This window comes from Geotrypetes seraphini, chromosome 5 (assembly GCF_902459505.1).
Source record: "Geotrypetes seraphini chromosome 5, aGeoSer1.1, whole genome shotgun sequence".
In the NCBI taxonomy this organism is placed as follows: Eukaryota; Metazoa; Chordata; class Amphibia; order Gymnophiona; family Dermophiidae; genus Geotrypetes; species Geotrypetes seraphini.
Genome location: NC_047088.1, coordinates 224,039,134 through 224,061,127, shown reverse-complemented (window position 1 = coordinate 224,061,127; position 21,994 = coordinate 224,039,134). Strand labels below are relative to the sequence as shown.

At 42.8% G+C, this 21,994-nt stretch overlaps 1 protein-coding gene across 5 annotated transcripts in view; it reads left to right on the top strand.

Annotated features, from left to right (window-relative positions):
* EPC2 (enhancer of polycomb homolog 2) overlaps positions 1–21,994 on the top strand; it is a 265,601-nt gene that overhangs the window by 222,082 nt on the left and 21,525 nt on the right. For all 5 annotated transcript variants that reach the window (XM_033945362.1, XM_033945363.1, XM_033945365.1 and 2 more), the window contains 3 exons: positions 7,525–7,670; positions 8,366–8,709; positions 21,590–21,726. In XM_033945362.1, coding sequence (XP_033801253.1) covers positions 7,525–7,670; positions 8,366–8,709; positions 21,590–21,726 — 627 coding nt within the window. The remainder of the gene's footprint in view (positions 1–7,524; positions 7,671–8,365; positions 8,710–21,589; positions 21,727–21,994) is intronic.

The following is a 21,994-nucleotide window of genomic DNA, read 5'->3' as shown; positions in this document are numbered from 1 at the left end:
TGAGCTTTTGGAGATTATTACTGAGTCTCTCCAAGAATTAAAGATAGAGTTTTCACAGGCCTTTATGATCTAGTGCTTGCTTAAGAGCAGCAGTAAATCAGATCGAACTTTGGATGTCAGCGTTTAGACTAAAGCTAAACCCAGAAAAAACTAAACTCTTCTTAGTATCCCCAAACGACAAAATTAAGGAAACTACGATACACATCAATGGACTTGACTACTGTATTGAGCAATCATTAAAAATACTAGGAGTCACTTTAGACAAGCATCTCACTCTGGAGAAACACACTGACCTAGTGTTTAAGAAAAGCATCTCGGTGCTCTGGAAACTCCGCACCATTAAAAAATACTTTGATGACACCTCCTTTCGTCTGCTGGTCCAATCTTCCATTCTTAGTATCCTAGACTACTGTAACATCATTTATCTTGGCGCCTTCAAGAAAATCACCAGGAAGCTGAGACTGGTCCAAAATACCGCCATCCGCCTTATCTTTGGCCTGAAGAAATGGGAACACATATCCCCTTTCTACAACAAGTTGCACTGGCTGCCATTCGAATCCAGAGTTCTATTTAAGTTTTCTTGCATCTGCTACAAAACCGTATCTGGTATGTCACCAGCCTATCTTTACCCCCACTTCAACCTGAACTATAATAAGAAGAGCTCCCGCAGATCAACTTTGTTCGCTTTTCCCTCACTGAAATCGTGTCATCTTAAAAGATTCCTCGAACGAACCTTCTCTTTTCAAGTGGCCAAACTAAATTCATGGCTCGCCCAAATCATACTTGACTGCTCTTCATACCCCCCTTTCAGAAAAAAGCTCAAAACTCTACTTTTTAACAGACCAAATCCCTAACGCTCCCCTCTTCCGCCATAACGTTTCCCCTTCTCCACCTTAGAAAACAGATTAAAACCCTTCTTTGCAACAGACCTATCCCTTAACGCCCCCCTTCCCCCATCTCACCCCCCCTCCTCTTCCTTACTTTTCCGCCCGCCCCCTTCTAAGTTTGTTGCTCCCCCCCCTTTTTTCCAGCTAATATGCTTGGTTCCCCCCCTCTCTTAAACTTAATTGTATCCTACTACAGCACACTCTGTATGTACCCCGTATTTGGCCCTTCCCTCACCTAAATTGTTAATGTAAACGAGTTTGACCCTTCGATTGCTTTGTTATGTTCTTCTTTTTTCTAATCGCACTGTATGTAATTCATCTGTCTGTTGTGAACCGCCTTGAACTCCCTGGGTATGGCGGTATACAAAATAAAATATTATTATTATTATTAAAGCTCAGACCACATGCTTTCCCTCCCATCTGGGCATTATTAAGGTGCTGACAGACCATTGAGAGGTTCCAGAGGGACCCCTTTGATTAGCAAAGGCCATGACAAAGTTTTATCCAATGGATGCTGAATTTCATCACCTATTTATTCCGCCCAAGACGGACTCCCTAGCGCAGGTTACCAAGCGTATCTCCCTCCCTAGTGAAGAGGGAGTAGTGTCAAAAGATACACAGGACCACAGGCTGAACTTTGTCCTTAAGATGCAATTTGAGACCATGACATTGAGGTTGAAGGCAGCGGTGGTGGTGGCGTACATTGCATGTGCTTGTCATTCAAGGTTACATCGTGTTCCAGGGAGCGGATGCCGACACATATCCATAGTTTCTTATGTAGAGAGTGGATTTTGTAGCAGATGCTCTATATGATCTCTTCAGTGTCTTGGGTAATGGTTCTCCATATTCTATTTCCACCTATAGAATGCTTTGGATCACACAGTGGGTGGGAGATTCGTCCTCTAAGGCTACGCTAAGCAAATTGCCTTTTAATGATCAGTTGCTCATTGGTAAAGGGCTAGACAATCTTATGCCCAGTGTGCATGATCGTAAACCAAATTCTTTACCAGACAGTAGACGCCAGGACGCCAGGGCAAGGGCCACGGCTGGAAGCAAAGGAAAGCAAGGAAGACCCATTTCTGAATTTTGAGTTCACACCAGCTGATGTTTACAGAGAACTTTCAAGACTCAAGGTGAACAAAGCCATGGGACCGGACAATTTGCACCCAAGAGTGCTCAGAGAGCTGTGCGATGTTCTGGCGGAACCGTTAGCCATGCTCTTCAATCTCTCCCTAAGTACGGGGAGAGTCCCCCTGGACTGGAAAACAGCTAATGTCGTTCCTCTGCACAAAAAGGGTTGCAGAGCAGAGGCTGCGAATTACAGACCAGTGAGTCTCACATCAATAGTGTGTAAACTCATGGAAACTCTACTTAAAGGTAAATTAGACACGATAATGGATGAAGGGAATCTAAGGGATCCCTGTCAACATGGATTCACCAGAGGCAGGTCATGCCAATCCAATCTTATAAGCTTCTTCGATTGGGTGACAGGAAAGCTAGACCTGGGAGAGTCTCTGGACATAGTGTACTTGGATTTCAGTAAAGCTTTCGACAGTGTCCCACACCGTAGACTATTAAACAAGATGAAATCGATGGGTTTGGGTGAGAAACTAACTGCATGGGTCAGGGATTGGCTGAGTGGAAGACTTCAGAGGGTGGTGGTCAACGGCACCCTCTCTGAGACATCGGAGGTGACTAGTGGAGTGCCGCAGGGCTCAGTCCTGGGACCATCCCTTTTCAACATATTCATAGGGGACCTGACCCGGGGGCTTCAGGGTAAAGTAGCACTGTTCGCCGACGATGCCAAACTGTGTAACATAGTAAATGAAAGTAACCTCCAGGATAGTATGACACAAGATCTGATCACGTTAGAAAACTGGTCCTCGACATGGCAGCTAGGCTTCAACGCTAAAAAATGTAAGGTCATGCATCTCGGCAGAGGAAATCCATGCAGAACATACTCCTTGAATGGAGAAACGCTAGCTAGGACTTCAGAGGAACGGGACTTGGGGGTAATCATCAGTGCAGACATGAAGGCTGCCAAACAAGTAGAGAAGGCCTCATCAAAGGCAAGGCAAATGATGGGATGTATCAATAGAAGCTTCGTCAGCCGTAAACCTGAAGTCATTATGCCACTCTATAGAACCATGGTGAGACCCCATCTGGAATACTGTGTGCAATTCTGGAGGCCACATTACCGGAAAGATGTGCTTCGAGCTGAGTCGGTCCAGAGGATGGCCACTAGGATGATCTCGGGGCTCAAGGGTCTCTCATACGAAGAAAGACTGGGCAAACTGCAGCTCTATACCCTAGAGGAGCGCAGGGAAAGGGGTGACATGATTGAGACATTTAAGTACGTCACGGGTCGTGTCGAGGTGGAAAACGATATATTCTTTCCCAAGGGACCCTCGGTCACAAGGGGGCACCCGCTCAAACTCAGAGGAGGAAAATTTAGTGGTGACACCAGGAAGTATTTCTTCACAGAAAGGGTGGTAGATCACTGGAACAGACTTCCGGTGCAGGTGATCAAGGCCACCAGCGTGCTCGACTTTAAGAATAAATGGGATATCCACGTGGGATCCCTACGAGGGTCGAGTTAAGGAACTAGGTCATTAGCATTCAGACTTAATGGGGTGGGTCAATAGAGTGGGCAGACTTGATGGGCTGTGGCCCTTTTCTGCCGTCATCTTTCTATGTTTCTATGTTTCTAGACCAAGGGCCCCTAGGGGGGTCAGGTTGAACTAATTTTCATGGCTCTTGGCGCTTTCGCCAAGGACCTTCAGTCCAGAGATCTTTCCAAGGCTTAAGACAGATTTGGGGGTGCCAACCATCCCCAGTCATCAGGATCAAGCCCCAAAGTGGCCCCCAAGAAGCATTTATGGTGCCTGGTCATGAGCCAAGGAAGGAATGAGATTGTTGTCTTACTGGGAGGTGTAAGCTAAGATCACATCAGACCGCTGGGTATGGGAAATTATCTAAAAGGGGTACAAACTTGAGTTCTTTCATCCCCTTCCAGACCTCTTTGTGAATTCTCTAGTGTGGAAGCTTGAGAAAGCAGTCCAAGTTCAAGCACCAGTAAAGAGGTTACTGGTTCTAGCAGCCATAGAAGCTGTCCTGGATGAAGAATTGAGCTCAGGCAGATACTCCATATACTTCATCATGCCTAGATGAGACTCAGAAACAATCAACCAGTTGAGGCTTAGCCTTCAACCAGTTGAAGCATCTGCCTGGTGCTACTGGTGCTCAGAACTTATTGTAGGACAAAGCAATATGAATTTTCTTGGACAATGCAACTGCAGTAGCCTATGTCAATCAGCAGAGAGACACCAAGAATGCTCCTCTATGGCTGGAGGCCCAAATGCTATTCCAGTGAGCGGAGTTTCATCTGTTAGCCTTCTCTGCGGCACATGTAGTGGTAGTAGAGAACATTTAAGTGGATTTCCTCAGCCAGCAGACTCTGGATCTCGGAAAAAGGGCTCTGTCTCAGGAAGCATTTGACAGCATTGTGAAGTGGTGGGAGTGACCAACGTTCGACCTCATGTCGTCAGCGACCAACAAGATAACGACTTGATTTTTCCTCATTTCGTCAGCGACCAACAAGATAACAACTTGGCTTTTCAGTCAAAGATATGAGTCAGGAAGTGTCGGTCTGGATACCCTGGTTCAGTCATGGCTGCAGACAGGGCTTCTGTATGTGTTCCTGCCGTGGCCTATGATAGAGTCCTACAAAGAATAATGTTGCATCCAGGGTTGGTAGTTCTCGATGCACGCAGATGTGGTCTGTCTAAAGAGGGGCCAGGGTCTTGGACTACCGTATCATCCAGAGTTGCTCTCACAGGACTCAATCGCCCTGGAGGATCCAGAGCTCTTGAGTGTGCAGCCTTAGCGTGCAAAGGTTATTTGGAGGTGGTGGTTACCACTCTCCTGAAGTCCAAGCAGCAATCAACCTTGGCTGCTTTTGCAATGGCCTAGAGGTGCTTCCAGGGCTGGTGTGCCCAGAAGAATGAGGACCCAGTCATAGCACCAGAGTTGCTGGTTCTAAAAGATATTAAGAAAGGCCTAGCTGTTGGCTTCCTCAAAGTACAGATAACGGGACTTTCTTGCTTCATATCCCAATAAAAGGACATTGGCCTCTCACCCAGATGTGTCCAGATTTTTGAAAGGAGCTTTATGTCTGCATTCTCCAGTATGTCAACATTTTCCAATGTGGAGTCTTAATCATGTTCTGTGGACTCTCGTTCGAGCTTCATATGAGCCTTTAGAGATGGTGTCATTGATGGACCTGACAGTCAAATTGGCATTTTTACTGACGGTCACATCGGCATATCAGGTGTCTGAACTACTGGCGTTATCTTAAGAAGAACCTTTTCGCAGGGTTTCAGAGAAGGGGGTTTCACTGAAGATAGTCCTCTTGTTGATGGTAGTCTCCAGTTTCCACGTCAACCAGGAAGTTCGGGTGCTGAACTTTACGCCCATGGGTCCAAGCAGAGTGACAAAGTTCTGAAATTGCTGGATGTTCGCAGAATGCTGCTGCATTATCTGGAAGTAGTGAATGAGTTTCGACTGTCAGAACATCTTTTTGTGTTATGGGTACCAGCCGGCATCCAAAACAACTATTTCTAGATGGATTCGTATGGCCATTTCTTCAGCATGCATTGGCAGCGGAAAATAGTCATCAGTATTCATGTATATCTTCCTCCTGAGTGGAGTCTAGGGCTATTTCCTCTGAAGAATTTGTAGAGCGGCCACATGGTCTTCCTTCCATATTTTCACAGAGTTTTAATAGGGTGGATGCAGTGGCCAAATTGGACACCACGTTCGGATCTTCAGCACTTCAGTAGGTTCTAAGGAACTGCTTTGATACTTCCTATCTGTTCCAGAATGATGTGCCTATTGCACTGTAAGGAGCGATTAGGTACTTGCCTTGATAATCTTCTTTCTAGTAAATAGGCATATCATTCTGGAAGCCTGCCCTGTCAGATGTTCATTAGCCTTCTTGCTGTCTCAGACACGTAAGTATTACCGGAAACCTTGTTTCTTTCCTCTGTCCAGTACAGTCAATGATAGGGGGAACACTATTTATTATTATAAAGAGACCACGGAGCATCTTTCAGAACTCCAAGACTGTTTGTGCAGGTTGCACACAGGTAGGTGGTCTGTTCGTTCCACCTCATTACAAAGTTAAATGTTTCATGATTGTTTCTCGTGGAGAGTCCCTGTAACCCTCCCTGTTTTGTTTCTTCTCTTGGAATGACCATCTGCTTTGATACAAACTGAAGAGTTACAGGACAGTCCAGAGTGAGGAGAGGCAGAGCAGAAAAATGTAAATGAGGCTCTGTACACAGGATCTCGCGATCAGAGGTTCACAGATTAATGTGCCTGTTTACTAGGAAGAAGATTATTAAGGTAAGCACCTAATCTTTTCATGGGTGCCACTTAGACCCATAAGGGCTAGTGGGGTGGTACACAGGTGGGTATAGTAGGTTTTGGGAGCATTATGGAGGGCTCACCATACATTATAAGGGACTATAGCAAGATGTACACTTGGCATCCTTTATGTAAAATTCACAACAGTACTCTATAAGGTGCCTCACTACTCTGGTGGCCTTGCTTATGTCCAAATGACTTTGGTTGGACATTTTGACCTTGGAAATTTTTGTGGTCAAAAATGGCTAAAAGTGGTATCCTAAAGTGGGATGTCCTGACGGCCAAGACGTCTAAATAGGCCATTAAAAAAACAGAGGTGGACGTCTAGCGTTTTTGAAAATGGACATTTTCAGCGTCCACATTTTGGGCGCACTTCTTAAGATGTCCAAATTGGACTTAGACGCACTATCGAAAATGTCCCTCCAAATCTTTAATTTGTGTTTCCTGCAACTGTTGTTTAATTGTGTACTATTTGCTTCTATTGTCTTTTCTTTGCCTAGAACTTGACGGTTAAACAGATTATAAACGCCTTTTGATTTACATATATTCAGAGCTTTTTTTGAGGGGTTACTGAATACTGGCACCCTTGCCATTGCTTGATAAAAATGACCCATTGTCCCCAAGTATTAATAAAAGAGCTCAGGTTATGCACACTCTATACTACTTTTTCATGGATTCTGTGGCTAGTTTCAGGGGGCCTGGTTACTTTGGGGGTAGGTCGTTCAGTGAACCCCACTCCTGAAGAATGGTCTAGAATTTGAGTACAAGCACCTTTTTTGCTAGAAAAAAAATGTACTCTATTTATCGCAATTGAGTTTAATAATCTATGTGGAAAGCAAAACTAGCTGATTTTGATGCTGGTGAACTTTTTTTATTAGGAACATTTCATTTGATTTTTTTTCTATAATATTTGACAAATCTAAACCACATCTATATTGTGTACTAAATGTTTTTCATAATTCATAGTGCAATAAGTGACAGTTGCCTAAAACTGCAGTTTTATGGAGTGTTCCCTTTTTTATTTTAATTTATTGTTGGTTTTATTGTAAAAATTTATAATCTACCTTTTTATTCTCTGGAATGTACAAGGTGGAATACAATCTTAGCGTGCAAAATGCTATCATGTAGTTTTGTCTGGTTTGAGCTCTTAACTGATCTTTGTAGTTTTTTTTATCTAAACATAAAATTATTTTAATTTCTTTGTCTGCAGCCACATTTGGACCAAACTACACACCTATTAGAGAATTCAGATTTGGCAGAATTGGCAAAGTTGCGATACAGGCATTGCCTTACAACTCTTACAGTTCCACACAGGTGCATTGGGTTTGCCAGGAGACGAGTTGGCCGAGGTGGAAGGTATCAGAATATTATTTGAAGTAATTTTTAATATGTGGATTTTGTTTAAAAATATTGTGCCCTACAGTATAGTCAGTGGGGTAATTATTCATCTGGCTGCAGTAAGCATTTTGCTGACCACTACTGGCATTATTCTCAGATAATTCAGTGCCAGGCCATATCTGGGTTTTGACATTGTGTATCTAGTTTATGCAATACTGGCTAACACATGGCAGGTTTAAGTTGATATTCAGGGTTTAATTGGCCATGGTTTGTCACATAAAGATAGAACTGTGGTTTATATGTTCCCATTTTTGCAGTTACCCTAAATGGTTAAGTGTTGAATATAGGCACATAACCATCCAAGTATTAACTCCACCCCCAGAACACCCATAAAACAATTGGCTTTCTCTTAGGTGTTAACCGCTAATTTTCAGCTGTGATAACCAGTTAAGTGCTGCTGAAAATTGGTGGATAGCCCTGAATAAGAAAATTCTCTGGTCAGCTTCCGTTTCTGACCTGTTAAATCATTTTGAATATCGACCAGAATAGTGTTTAATTAGGAAAGAAATGTGTTTCATAAAAAAAGCCTAACAGTTTATCACTTATGTATATCAAAATAGCACAGTGTTTATATTGATGCATTTTTACCTATGCTGTGTTGCTGCTTTAAAAATGAAGATCATAACTAAGTATGTTTAAATGTTCTTTTACAGAATTATAATGGACCGTATAGCCTCTGAACATGACCCTGTACTGAAGCAGCTGGATCCTGAAATGCTGAATAGTTTTTCAAGCTCTTCCCAAACTGTAGACTTTTCCCCTAATTTCTCATGGACCAATGCTTCCAATAAATATTGTGAAAATAGACTATCCCTTTCTGAAGTACTAAGCAATATTAGATCGTGTCGGTTGCAGTGTTTCCAGCCAAGGCTTCTAAATGTACAGGACAATGATAATGAAGAATGTACCTCAAGGAAACTAGGGCAGACTGTGAATAGTAAAAGAATTTCTGCCACATCTGTAGCTTTATTAAACACCAGCAAGAATGGCATATCAGGTAAGCAGAAATTCAAATTGTATTCCACTGTCAGTGACTTCTTGATATCCACGAGCCTGATTACTGTACATTTAAATAGTTATGTTTTATTAGTGGGTGTGAACAGTATATGAATAAGAGTTTGGAAAGAAGTTGGTTTAAGATGGAGGGTAGGTTTCAAATCCACCTACAGAGTACCTGTGAATTTTTTACCTAATTTTCAAAGGGAAATTATATGCTTCCTCCTACTAGACTAGTCCAGATGAGGGGTTATGACCCTCAACAACAAATGGGGGAATGATACAGCCCTGGAACCTGCTACTATTTTCTGCCTCCAGCAGATGGTGCAGGACAGATTGGTGGAGCAGCATTTGGGAAGTAAACTGGGACTGGCAGAGTCTTCCTGGGATCAGACCATAGCTCTTTCCCTGGTAGACACTGGAGAGTCCATTCCCCATTGTAGTGCTGAGCTTTGGTGGCTCACTGGAATAGGTCTGTTGGGCTGTTGCTAGAAGGGGTGAGTATTCACTAGTAGCTAAAATTGTGGAAACACCTAGCATTTTAGGCATTACGCTTTAAAAAAAACATGGTTATATCATAATTGTATTTAATGCATAAATGTTTGACTAATAGCATAATAATTGGCACATTTCACCAAAATAATGCTGTTCATAAGCTACCCAAGCTAATAATGATAATTTGTCCAGTTATCTGATGTCATCAGTCTCTTTGGTAGCATGTTTGATATCCCTTAGCTTTGATTACTGCCTCACATCTTCTTGGCATTCTGACCACAAGTCTTTGGAGATCGATAGGTGTTGTTATGTGTAACCAGGAGTTGATTATTGCTGCTATCAGCTCATGTTTGTTGGACAGTCACTTTGCTATTACTGCTCTCTTTAATCTGGCCCAGAGGTTCTCAATGGGGTTTAGATCTGGGCTGTTTCCTGGCCAGTCCAGCAACTCAACCTTGTTCTCTTTGAACCAGGTGAGGCATTTCTTGACTGTGTGGCATGGGGCGCCATCCTGTTGAAAAATGAATGATTGACAAGCACCAAAGATGTCTCTGGTTGAAGGCGCACCTTGGGCTGATGGACATCTTTTATGTATTTGTCAACATTTATCACTCCATCAAGTATCTGCAATTGACCCACAACATATCTGGAATGCAGCCCCACACCATCACACAGAGAGGATGGTGGAAGTAGTACATACTGGCAAGCAGTCCTTGCTCAGTCACCGACGAACATAGCAGACATTGTTACTGCCAAGGAAGGAAATTCAGGTCTCATCGCTCCACAACACCTTCTTCCACTGTTCTGTGTTCCAACTAGCATACTCTTTAGCCCTGCTCAAATGTTTACAATGCTGAACTGCATTGAGGAAGGGATTTTTCCTGAGAATTCTTGCTCTCAGGTCTGATACCAGTATCCCTGTTATCCCAGGACAAGCAGGCAGCCTATTCTCACATATGGGTGACGTCATCCACAGAGCCTGGATGCGGACAGCCTCGCAAGCAAACTTGCTTGTAGAAACGTAGAAGTTTCGAGTCAGCCGCACCGCGCCTTCCCACCCAGCGCAGGGCGAGTCTCCTCAGTTCTCTGTTTTCCGCGGAGCCGAGAAGTCCGTCTTTGACTCTGCATTTAACTTTGTTACATCGTGCCTTCTCTCATTGCGGTTTGTGTTTATTTTCTTCGCGAATCGCTGTGTTCTTTTCTTTCTTCATAGTTTTTTTTTTTTAACCCTTTATTTTTTTTCTTCGTTCAACTGTTGGGACAGGCCGCTCGGCCACAGCCTGCGGGCTTCAACTTTGCTGCGGCTATTTTTCCTCTTATGTCCCAGCCAGCAACAGGCTTCAAGAAGTGTAGCCAGTGCCAGCGTGCGATTTCCCTCAAAGACCCACACCTTTGGTACCTTGGGCCAGACCATCAACCAAAGACGTGTTAGACCAAAGCCTAAGCCAGCTCCTGTCAGCCTTCACGACTTCCTCCAATTATCCAGAGGCGTTATGCTCCGAGGGCAGCACTTTACAATCGTCCGCCTCCCAGAAAACAGCAGCAACAGAAGCACCAGATACCTCAGCCTTCTGCTGCACCTAAGGCTGCGCAGCCTTTTTGACTGTTTAAAACAGAGAACAGTTCCTTTGGAACAGCAGAATAGGGGGTTTTACTCCCGTTACTTCCTAGTTCCGAAGAAGACGGGCGATCTGCGGCCCATTCTGGACCTCAGGGCTCTCAACAAATTTTTAGTCAAAGAAAAATTTTACATGTTGTCCCTTTATCCCCTCCTAGATCAGAACGACTGGTTATGCTCTCTGGATCTCAAGGAGGCTTATACTCATTCCCATTCATCCGGCCTCCCGTCAATATCTCAGATTTCAGGTGGGGAATCTGCATTACCAATACAGAGTGCTACCCTTTGGCCTTCGCGTCTCCCCACAACAACAAACTGCCTCAGTTCTACTTCAGGATATACTCCCCTCATCGACTGGAGGCAGATGCTTTTCTACTGGAATGGACAAATCTCTTCCTGTATGCATTCCCTCTCATTCTCAAGACTCTTGTCAAGTTGAAGAACGATCATGCCACCATGATTCTGATAGCTCCTCGGTGGCTGAGACAACCTTGGTACTCCCTTCTACTTCAACTCAGCAGCAGGGAGCCACTACTTCTACCAGTTTTTCCATCTCTGCTTACACAGAGTCAAGGATCTCTGCTTCATTCCAACCTGCAGTCTCTACACCTGACAACTTGGTACCTCTCAACATAACTCCCCTTCAGTTTTCTCAATCTGTAAGAGACATTTTAGAGACTTCTAGAAAGCCTGCCACTAGACAATGCTACCACCAAAAATGAACTAGATTTTCTACGTGGTGCATCTCTCCCAATAAGGAGCCTCAAAATTCCTCCTTATCTTCTGTTCTAGATTATCTTTTGCACTTATCCACCTCTGGCCTCAAGTCTACATCAGTCCGAGTCCATCTCAGTGCAATTGCTGCTTTCCATCAGCCTATTGAAGGGAAACCCCTCTCTGCTCATCCGATGGTTTCCAAATTCATGAAAGGACTTTTCAATGTCAAACCTCCTCTCAAACCGCCTCCAGTGGTTTAGGATCTCAATGTTGTTCTTGCTCAATTGATGAAGCCTCCTTTTGAACCAATGTCTACGGCTCATCTGAAGTATCTAATTTGGAAAGTTGTGTTTCTCATTGCCCTCACTTCTGCTCGAAGAGTCAGCTACAAGCTTTAGTTGCTGATCCACCTTTCACTGTGTTCCATTATGACAAGGTGGTCCTTCGTACTCATCCTAAATTCCTACATAAAGTGGTTTCAGAATTTCATCTCAACCAATCCATTGTTCTTCCAGTGTTTTTTCCAAGGCCTCATTCTCATCCTGGAGTATCAGCTCTTCATACTCTGGACTGTAAGCGTGCTTTGGCCTTATATTTGGAACGCACCAAACCACACAGAACTGCTCCTCAACTTTTTGTCTCCTTTGAGCCAAACAAGTTGGGACATCCAATCCCTAAGCGTACCATCTCCAACTGGATGACTGCTTGTATCTCTTTCTGCTATGTCCAGGCTGGATTACAACTACAGAGTCGAGTCACAGCCCATAAAGTCAGAGCAATGGCATCTTCAGTGGCTTTCCTCAGATCTACACCTATTGAGGAAATTTGCAAAGCTGTACCTGGTCCTCGGTTCATACTTTCACCTCTCACTATTATCTGGATGTTTTCTCCAGATGGAATGGCCATGTTGGCCAGAGAGTATTACAAAATGTATTCTCTTAAGTTGCCAACACTCCCACCATCCCATTATGGTTAGCTTGGAGGTCACCCATATGTGAGAATAAGCTGATTTCTTGTCCTGGGATGAAGCACAGTTACTTACCTTAACAGTTGTTATCCAGGGACAGCAGGCAGCTATTCTCACAACTCACCCACCTCCCCTGGTTGGCTTCTCTGCTAGCTATCTGAACTGAGGAGACTCGCCCTGTGATGGGCGGGAAGGCACTCGCGAATGCACGGTTCGGCTGACTCGAAACTTCTACGTTTCTACAAGCAAGTCTGCTTGCGAGGCTGTCCGCATCCGGGCTCTGTGGATGACGTCATCCATATGTGTGAATAGCTGCCTGCTGTCCCTGGATAACAACTGTTACGGTAAGTAACTGTGCTTTTTAGCTAGTGATTTATTGATGTCAGTGGCAGTTCATTTCTGAGTTTGTAGAGCCATTCTCACTATCCTATCTGTCCGAGGTGTTGTAACATTTTTTTTGGCCCCTTCCAGCTTTGCTTTTGATGCTTCTAATCTCTTCAAAGTGCTTGCATTTTCAGTACCGCTGCCTGTCACACTCCTTGACCAAATTTGCTGCAGTCTGTCTGTAACTGAAACCTTCTCTTAAGGCTATGACTGTTGCTTTCTTTTTAGGCAACCAGTTAAGTCTCTTCTGCAAAATTTAGCATACAGCTGCAATTATAGTGTATTTAGACAATTAATATTCATTTAATTCAATTCAATTGTAATGAAAAATAGCAATTTAAATTTTGTCACATTGTACAGCAGGCCTTTAGACAACACCCACAAGCTGTGACATCATCAGAGCATCAAAACAAAAAACATCAACAACCTACTGTACTGTTTGTGCTCAAATTCTATGCAATACCTATCAAAAGAAAAACAACCACTTGCTTACCTTTTTGATGTCAAATCACTAAAATTCATCACTAACGACAGAATAAACAAAATTACTACACAGATATTACCAGTAATGTTTATAAATAATCAAAGAATGTTTATAAATATCATACATTTCAGGATTAAATCAGTGACTGGAGCAACAGTTAAAGTTCTGTGATCTCGAAAAACTCAGTTTCCACAATTGTGGCCAAGAGCTGGTTTAGTTCTTGAGTTTGCAGTCCATGGCCTTGTCTTTTGATTTTTTTTTTCCTTTTCCTACATAATTATAATAATAATCATAATAATAACTTTATTTTTCTATACCGCCATAATCTTGCGACTTCTAGGCGGTTCACAATGAAGAATAGCTGTACAATCAGCGAATTACAATGTATGAATAGATAAGGGTCACTGAGCGGTTAGTGATTGCAAGGTGGTTAGAAGGAAAACTATACAAAGGTTGTAGTATAAGAATTAACTATTTTACATATTACATTGAAAATGATCAGACATCAGCGAGTAGCTGGATACAATTGTGAAGAGGAAGTTTTAGCAGACAAAGAATATAGGATACCTAAAAAGAAGAAGAAATTCAGAGTAAGATGTGGTAGTTTTGTTCGCGGGAAGAAAGTCTGGCTAGGACATGAATTTCTTAAACAAAGTGGTCTTTAATTCTTTCCGGAAGACACTATAGGTCAGCCTAGTGACATCAATGAAATAACCTAGCCAAGATTGCTGTCTACCAGCTTGAAACTTAAAAGTTCTGTCCAGGAAGGTTCGATATCTGCAGCCAGTGATTTTCGGGTATGCAAAAAGGTTGCGGTTTCTGGTAGACCTAGTGGAGGAGTAGAATTCGAAGTCAGGTAGAAGGTAGTTGGGGACCATTCCCCAGATTAATTTGTAGCAAAAGCAGGAGAATTTGAATAGAATTCTTTCCTCAATTGGTAACCAGTGCAGCAGTCTATCATTTGATTTGATTCTTTCTTCAAGAGATCTACACAAATGTCTAGTTATGGTGATTTTCATTTCCTTAGTCCCTTAATTTTGATTATCTCATTGGGAACAGTGTCTCCAAATGGGTTATTTTTGCACATAAAAAGAAGCAAGAACCCAAAACCCCATGAAAAACAACAGCAGTAGTCCAAAATATGGATGTGTAAGTAGTGGAACAAACATAAACCAGCCAGGGAACTATCCACAAAATCACATAGGCAAGGAAATCATCTAAAAAAGACATTAATGTAATTTAACTTTATCCGATATAGTCCGTGTTTCGGCTCAAAAGAGCCTGCCTCTGGGGAACATAACAATATCTAAAAAGAACATAAACAATACAAAAATAATAAATACATATCTCATTAACCCTCCTCCCCCCTTTTACAAAACCATAGTGTGATTTGTAGCACTGGCCACAGCAGTAACAGCACTGACGCTCATAGAATTCCTATGAGCATCAGCTGTTACTGCCGTGGCCAGTGCTAAAAACGACACTACAGTTTTACGAAAGGGCGGTGGGGGGGTGTTGTAAATAAAACACTTAAAATGAGCATGCTGAATAACACATAAATGAATAAAAAACTATAAATATGTAATATTAAAATTATCAAAAGACCATTAAGTATGTATATAAATGGTGTGTAGTTTGAAAAAATGAATGATGAAACATAAAATATGAAATAATCCTCTGCAGCCCCAGGTACGTTAGATAGATTGTGAGCCCATGAAGTATGAAATGAAACAATAGCATACTAAGAGTGCAACCTTGGAGGAAATCACTGGCACAGTAAATGCATCAATGATAATAAAGAGTTGCTGAAAATGAAAAAAGCATATTAAAATTTTGGGGGCAAATTCTATAAACGACGTCCCATTTGTAGGCAGTAGTAGGTCTACTGTCTAACCAGCTAATCGGGACGCACATTTTCTTTTTAAAAAAAACCCCCAAGGCAGGCAGCCTACACTGTAAGCATCTGTAGTGGGTGCAGGGAGGCCCTTAGGGATGCTTAAGCTCGCCCAACTTTGGGAGTGGGCATGGTTTCACCCGGAAGTGGCTTTGGGCGTGCTTAAGTGGTCCTAGGCATCTCCCTAGGGCCGTAATAGGCGCTTGAAATGTAGGCCAATGAAATGCTGGCCTACATTTCAGATAGACACAGCCGCTAAACTGACCATGACAAGGAAATATTCCTGCCGCGATCAGCAAGTCGGCAGGAGGGATGGCCACTCCCGCCACCATTCCAGAACCCCCACCTGACACTGACTGCGGAAGGTCCCTCCCACCACCAAACCCCCCCCCCCACCAAATCCCCCCCTCTGAATTTTCCCAGCAGAAGGGATGCCCACTCCCTCCTGTCGGCAAACCCCCAATATCCTTGGAAGGATGGATGCCCACTCCCTCCTGCCGGCACCTCCTGCTCAAACACATGACCCCCCCCAACCCCTACCCCAACACCCCTTTAAACCCTGACCCCCAAAGCCCAACTGGACAGCCCCCAATACCTTTTTCAGTAAGGCTGGCCAGAATGATGCACCGGGGGAGGGGCCAAAGGCCCTGAATGGCCCAGGCACCTAAGGACCCTCAGCATTCTGGGATGCAATGAGAGTGGCCTAAGACTCTGGTCACTTTCAGTAACTTTTTATCATTGATGAATTGTGCCAGTGATTTCCTTCTAGTTTGCAAGAACTTAACCTACCCAGTATGCTATAGTTTCATTTCATACTTCATGTTTTATTATTTATTTTTTCAAACTAAATACCGTTTATATACATACATCCAAGTTTTATCTACATTTGATATACAGTGTTCCCCCCACGAATTCACAGTTCGCGAATCGTGGACTCAGTCTTTTGCGGTATTTTCCGACTGCCTCTTCCTGGTAATAAAGTCAGGCTACACGAATCAGGAGCTGCTTTGACACTCCAGATAGCATGTCAAAGCAGCTCTGATTGATGTAGCCTGACTTTAGTACTAGGTAGAGGCGGTCAGAAAATACTAAGCATGCTCCCACACCCAATTTTCAGCACCTGCCGGCACCCCAGCTGCCCTCTCTTGCCTTTGATCCGTTACTAAACTGCATTTGCGGTTTTTCAAAATTCGCAAGTGTTCTTGGCATGGAAGCCCCGCAAATTTCGGGGGAGTGCTGTACCACATTGGTAATAACATCTATGCGGTTTACATATTAAAATAAAATTTTTTAAAAAAATATATATATATATCCTATATAATAAAATCTTACCCGCGCATGCGCTTTTAAAACTGCGTGATCCCTGCCGCTGTGATTTCTGATCTGTGGCTGTGTTCCATTTTAGAACACGGTGGCAGGGATCACTCTAGCCACTCCCCTCCTCCCGCCCTCACTCACCAACCGCTGGAGGAAGCGCAGGCAAGCTCTCTCCCTGCCCACATCCTCACCGCCCCGATTGGTGCTGGCGGCGGCTGCTGGGAGGAGGGCTTCGTGGAGTTCCGCCGCCCGCCAACACCTTCACAGTCTCCTGAGCCGCGTCCTTGCCCCCCCGATTGCCAGCCGCGGTGGCCACTGCTGCGCTCAGGGTGGAACTGCTTTTAACTTCTTCAGGCTTCCGGCGCAAGCAGGCATGTCAGTGGTGGCGAAGGAGGGTGTCTTGCGACGCAGGCGGGGATCGGAAAGGGTAAGGGAGCTGGCTAGAAACGAGTCAGCGGGGGTTGGGCTGGGAGGGGAGAGAAGTGGTCTGCCTCGGGTGCTTCAAGGCCTGGCTTCTTCGGGCAGCAGCAGCATTTACAATTCGCTGCTGATGCTGGCTTCAGGCCTTCCTCTCTGGCGGGTCCTGCCTACTTTCTGTTTTCATGAAGACCCGACCCGACAAAGAGGAAGACCTGAAGCCGGCAACAGCAATGAATTGTGAATGCTGCTGCTGCCCGATGAAGTTCAAGGAGGAAAGGGAGCAGAGGGGGAAAGAATGACTTGGAGGGAAGAAGAGATGGCAGGGCATGGAGGGAAGGAGGAATGTATGCCAGACCAAGGGAAAAGGAAGGGGGAAAGGAAGGATGAGATGCCATATGGAACAGAGAGAGAGAGGGCGGACACTGGATGGAAAGAGAAGAGAGGGAAGAGAATGGAAGGGGCAAGACAGAGGGTGAACAGTAGATAGAAGGGGTAGAGAGAGGGAGACAGATACTGAATGGAAGTGTGGGGGAGAGTAGGGACAGCCGCTGAATGGAAGTCTGCGGGACAGGGGGAACAGACATTGGAAGGAAGTGGGGAGGAGAAAGAAAAAAGGGCACATGCAGGATTGAGGGAAGAGGATAGAGTTCGACAGGGGGCCAGGGAGAGACAGACAGAAAGAATGACAGACAGACAGCATCCAAGGAGAGAGAGACAAATTTTTAAAAAACCAGACAGACAGACATGTACTCTAGCACCCGTTAATGTAACGGGCTTAAACACTAATATATATATATATAGATATAGATAGATAGATAGGAAATGAGAAATACAATCTATGATAGGATAGAAAATAAATAATAGTTTAAAAGTTGTTGCATGCATACATAATTGTCTTCTGATAATTTTCACATAACTTTTCACATCTATTGATTTTGCCTACCTAGTAGGCTTTGGTTTTATTTCATGTTTTTTGCTTCTTATTTCATCATTTTTTTCAAACTGCACACTGTTTATGTACATACTTAATGGTCTTTTGATCATTTTAATAACTTTTATATTATATATTTATAGTTTTTTATTCATTTATGTATTTGTTATTCAGGATGTCATTTTAAGTGTTTTTATTTATTGAGGTATTTTTGATTCATTGTATTTATTCATAATTTTTGTATTGTGTAAGTTCATTTTAGATATTGTATGTTCCCCTGAGGCAGTCTCTTTTGAGCCAAAACATGGACCATGTCGGATCAAGTTTAATTACATAAATTTTGGGGGGAAGATTTCTGCATCTATGTGATTTTATGCATAAGTTCCCTGGTTGGTGTGTGTTTGTCCCACCTTTACTTTTTGTCTTCTGTTATTTTTGTACATATCTTGACAGTAATGAACTTCATTCCTAAGCCAGATTATATGGAATATGCACTCACTATTAGTGCTTACTATGGTACTTACATTGGGCTAATAATAATTTATTTTCTTATATACCGCCCTACCAGTAGTTCTGAGTGGTTCACAACAGGAAAAAGCTGAGACATTTCAGCACATGATACAATTTCAAAACACACACATACTGCATACTTCAATCTAGTATTACATAATAAAATATTACAAAAAATTAAAAAATTAAAACATGCATTAAAAAGAATAAGAACCGAAACGTAAGGAAGTTGTTCTTCACCCTTATCTCATTGTAATATCAAAAGCAGCATTCTTGCTTGTCAGATAAATGGGTTTTTAATGTTTTCCTAAAGGTAAGGTTAGAGTAAGATTGAACAATTATCGGACTTAACCAGGAGTTCATCTTCCCTGCCTGGTATGCCAAAGTCTTGTCCAAAAAAGTCTTATAATGACAGGCCTTTAGGTAGGGGAGATAAACTTACCCGAATTTCTAGTACCTTTTATTGAATAAGAGAATTTCAAATAGGAAGTCAGATATGAGGGCAATAATCCGAAAAGCGCCTTATAATAGAAGTAACCAGACGTGAAAAACATGTCCCAAAAGGTAGCCAGTGCAGTTTGGTATAAAAAGGACTAACATGGTCGTATTTTTTTTTAAGATCAAAAATCAGGTGAACTGCAGCATTCTGTACCAGACGAAGTCTTAATAAAAATTTTTGGGTAACCGCAAGTAAATTATATTGCAATAGTCCAAGGTAGGTAATATGGTAGACTGGACCAGTAATCGAACGGATTCTCTATCAAAAAACTTTTTGATGGTTCTTAATTTCCATAATAACGCATAGCTTTTTTTAATTAATAAATCTGTATGTTTCCTAAAAGTTAAATTACGATTCAACGTAATCCCCAGGATTTTCAGATTTGATGCTATCCCAAAGCTTTGGCCCTTCAGTCAAATGTTTGTTTCTTGAATTTTTTTCGTTAGGACTTGCCAGAAAAAAACCTAGTTTTTTCAGTATTAAGCTGCAGCCTAACCTGTAGCATCCATAGTTCTACCTTTTCCAAAATGTTAGAAATTTGGGTAATTAGTTCATTGGAAATGTTCTTACAGGGTAGAAATATGGAGATGTCATCTGCATAAATATAAAACATCACTTGTAAACTTTGAAGTAGATGTGCCAAGGACACTAAATAAATGTTAAATAACGTAGGAGATAAAGAAGAAACCTGTGGTACTCCACATGAATTCATCCATGAGGAAGAATATTTATCTTCAGAAAACACTCCGGTTGGCCCAGGTGCCTAAGGCCCCTCCTATTGGTTGGGCCTTAGGTGCCTGGGCCAATCAGGCCCTAGGCCTCTCCCCGGTGCATCCCACAATGCACCGGGAAGGGGCAGGTCCGCCATTCAGAGGAAGATGGACAGAGTAAGGACCCAGCCAGCCGGCCATCTATTAAGGTTAGGGGGGGTGCGTGGTTGGAGTGAAGGGGGGAGGGTTGTCCAGCAGGAGAGATTGGTCACCCTCCTGCCAATGATCGCGTGAGTGTTGGGGGGGGGCAGTTGTCCAGCAGGAGGGATTGCGCACCCTCCTGCCAGGGAAGATTCGGGCGGGATCATGGGGGATTGCAGCAGGAGAGATTGGGCATCTCTCCTGCTGGGGAAGATTTGGAGGGGGGAACAGTTCCAGGATTCTGTAATCTTCATTGTTTATGACAGACACCAGTTAGAGAATCTTGCTTTTAGGCGAAGGACTGGCCCCTCCTTCACCTAAAAGGTTTTGTTTTGGGCGTTTGGGACTTGGGCGATTTTTTGGGTCGGGAATGTGTTGTAAGGATACACATAGTGGTGGTCTGGTCAATTAAACTGCTGAATGTAGAGGTAGGCCATTCTAAAAAAACAAACCTAATTTTGGACGTTTTTTTTGAGAATGGACATTTCCCTGCTGCCTAATTTCTGTGCCTAGGGACTTAAGCCAAAAGGCGACTTAGACGTTTCTTTTGATTATGCCCCTACACATCTTCTTCTCCATTTCATAGCCAACTACCTCCGCCCCATCCTTCATAGCCTTGGAGTCCCATATGTGAAAATATGCTGCCTGCTTGTCCTGGGATAAAGCACAGTTAGTTACCTGTAACAGGTGTTATCCAGGGACAGCAAGCAGATATTCTCACAAGCCTACCACCTCCGCTAGTTGGCTTCTCAGCTTTTTTTTTTTTTTTACTGAACTGATGCTCTTGCACATTCATGGTACAGGCCGTCTCGAGACTTCTAAATAGTTAAAGTGATACTATACTTTTAGACCGTCCGAACTGGGCTCCATGGATGACATCACCTGGGCCAACTGGAATATCTGCCTGCTGTCCTTGTTACAGGTAAGTAACTGTGCTATCAAGGTAAGAACCTAATCTCTTTTTAATGCTTACCGCTGCTTATTAAAAGGACCACTAAAAGAGGTGTTTATTGGATAAAGTGAGAAAACGTTGCTTCTCCTAGTATTCTTTCACCCCACCCATGGTTTATCCTTAATCTTTCACTTGCTCTTTGTAACTCCTAAGTGATACAAAAATACATATTTGATTGTCAGCAAAAGTACATAGCTGTACCACCTGTTTTGCAAAAATACTGACAAACTGATTTGGGGGAGTTTTGTACCTGAAAAGAACATCTATTTAGCTGGAAAGTAAATACCCAAGTCCAAGTTATAAGAAATTTGAGATTGAATTAGCACAGATAAAGTACTCAAGTGCTGTTAAAGGGTACTATTTTAATTTCTGATGGGAAATGATAAAATGTTGATGAGCTATAGGCTGCAGAGTATTTAGAACTGAAATCCTCAGGCATGTTTTAAAGGTTTGATGTGTGCTGATAGTTTTGTAGTGACTATTTGTTTGCAGTTGGAGCTGTCCAGATTGTGGTGCTAAATAGCAGTGAAATGTGCTTATGTAAACCCCCAAGGTTCATTGGACATTCTTGGGGGGTTTTTTTGTTTTGTTTTGTTTTTTACTTTGTATGGATTTTTTTTTTAACTCTCTGCCAGAGATGAACTGTCTGCTCCTGCCGTTGGAATATGAAAACATCCTGTTTTAAGGAATTGGTATAATATCCATACTTGTATCCAGAGTTTTCAGAGCTCTGATTTAACATTTTTTTGGACCACATTGAGATTTATTTTTTCTTTTTACAGTCACAGGGGGCATCACAGAGGAGCAATTTCAGACGCATCAGCAGCAGTTAGTTCAAATGCAGCGACAGCAGCTGGCTCAGCTACAACAGAAGCAGCAGTCACAGCATTCCTCGCTTCAGACAAATCCAAAAGCACAGGTATGATTGACTGGAGGATATCTTGTAATCTACTTAGTTCAAACAGCGGCAGGAAAATATTTTGGTTTTCTGTATGGGTTCTAAATTTTTTTTCTAAAATTTTCCCTGGTTTTGCCATTTTTATTTTTTCATTTTGCATCATATATTCTATTTTTGATTGACTTTCTGTGTGTGTGTGTGTGTGTGTGCGCAAGTGTATATATTTTTTTTAAATTTAACAGATATTTTTTAAAATGCAACTTTAGCTAATTGACAATTGCTCATCCAT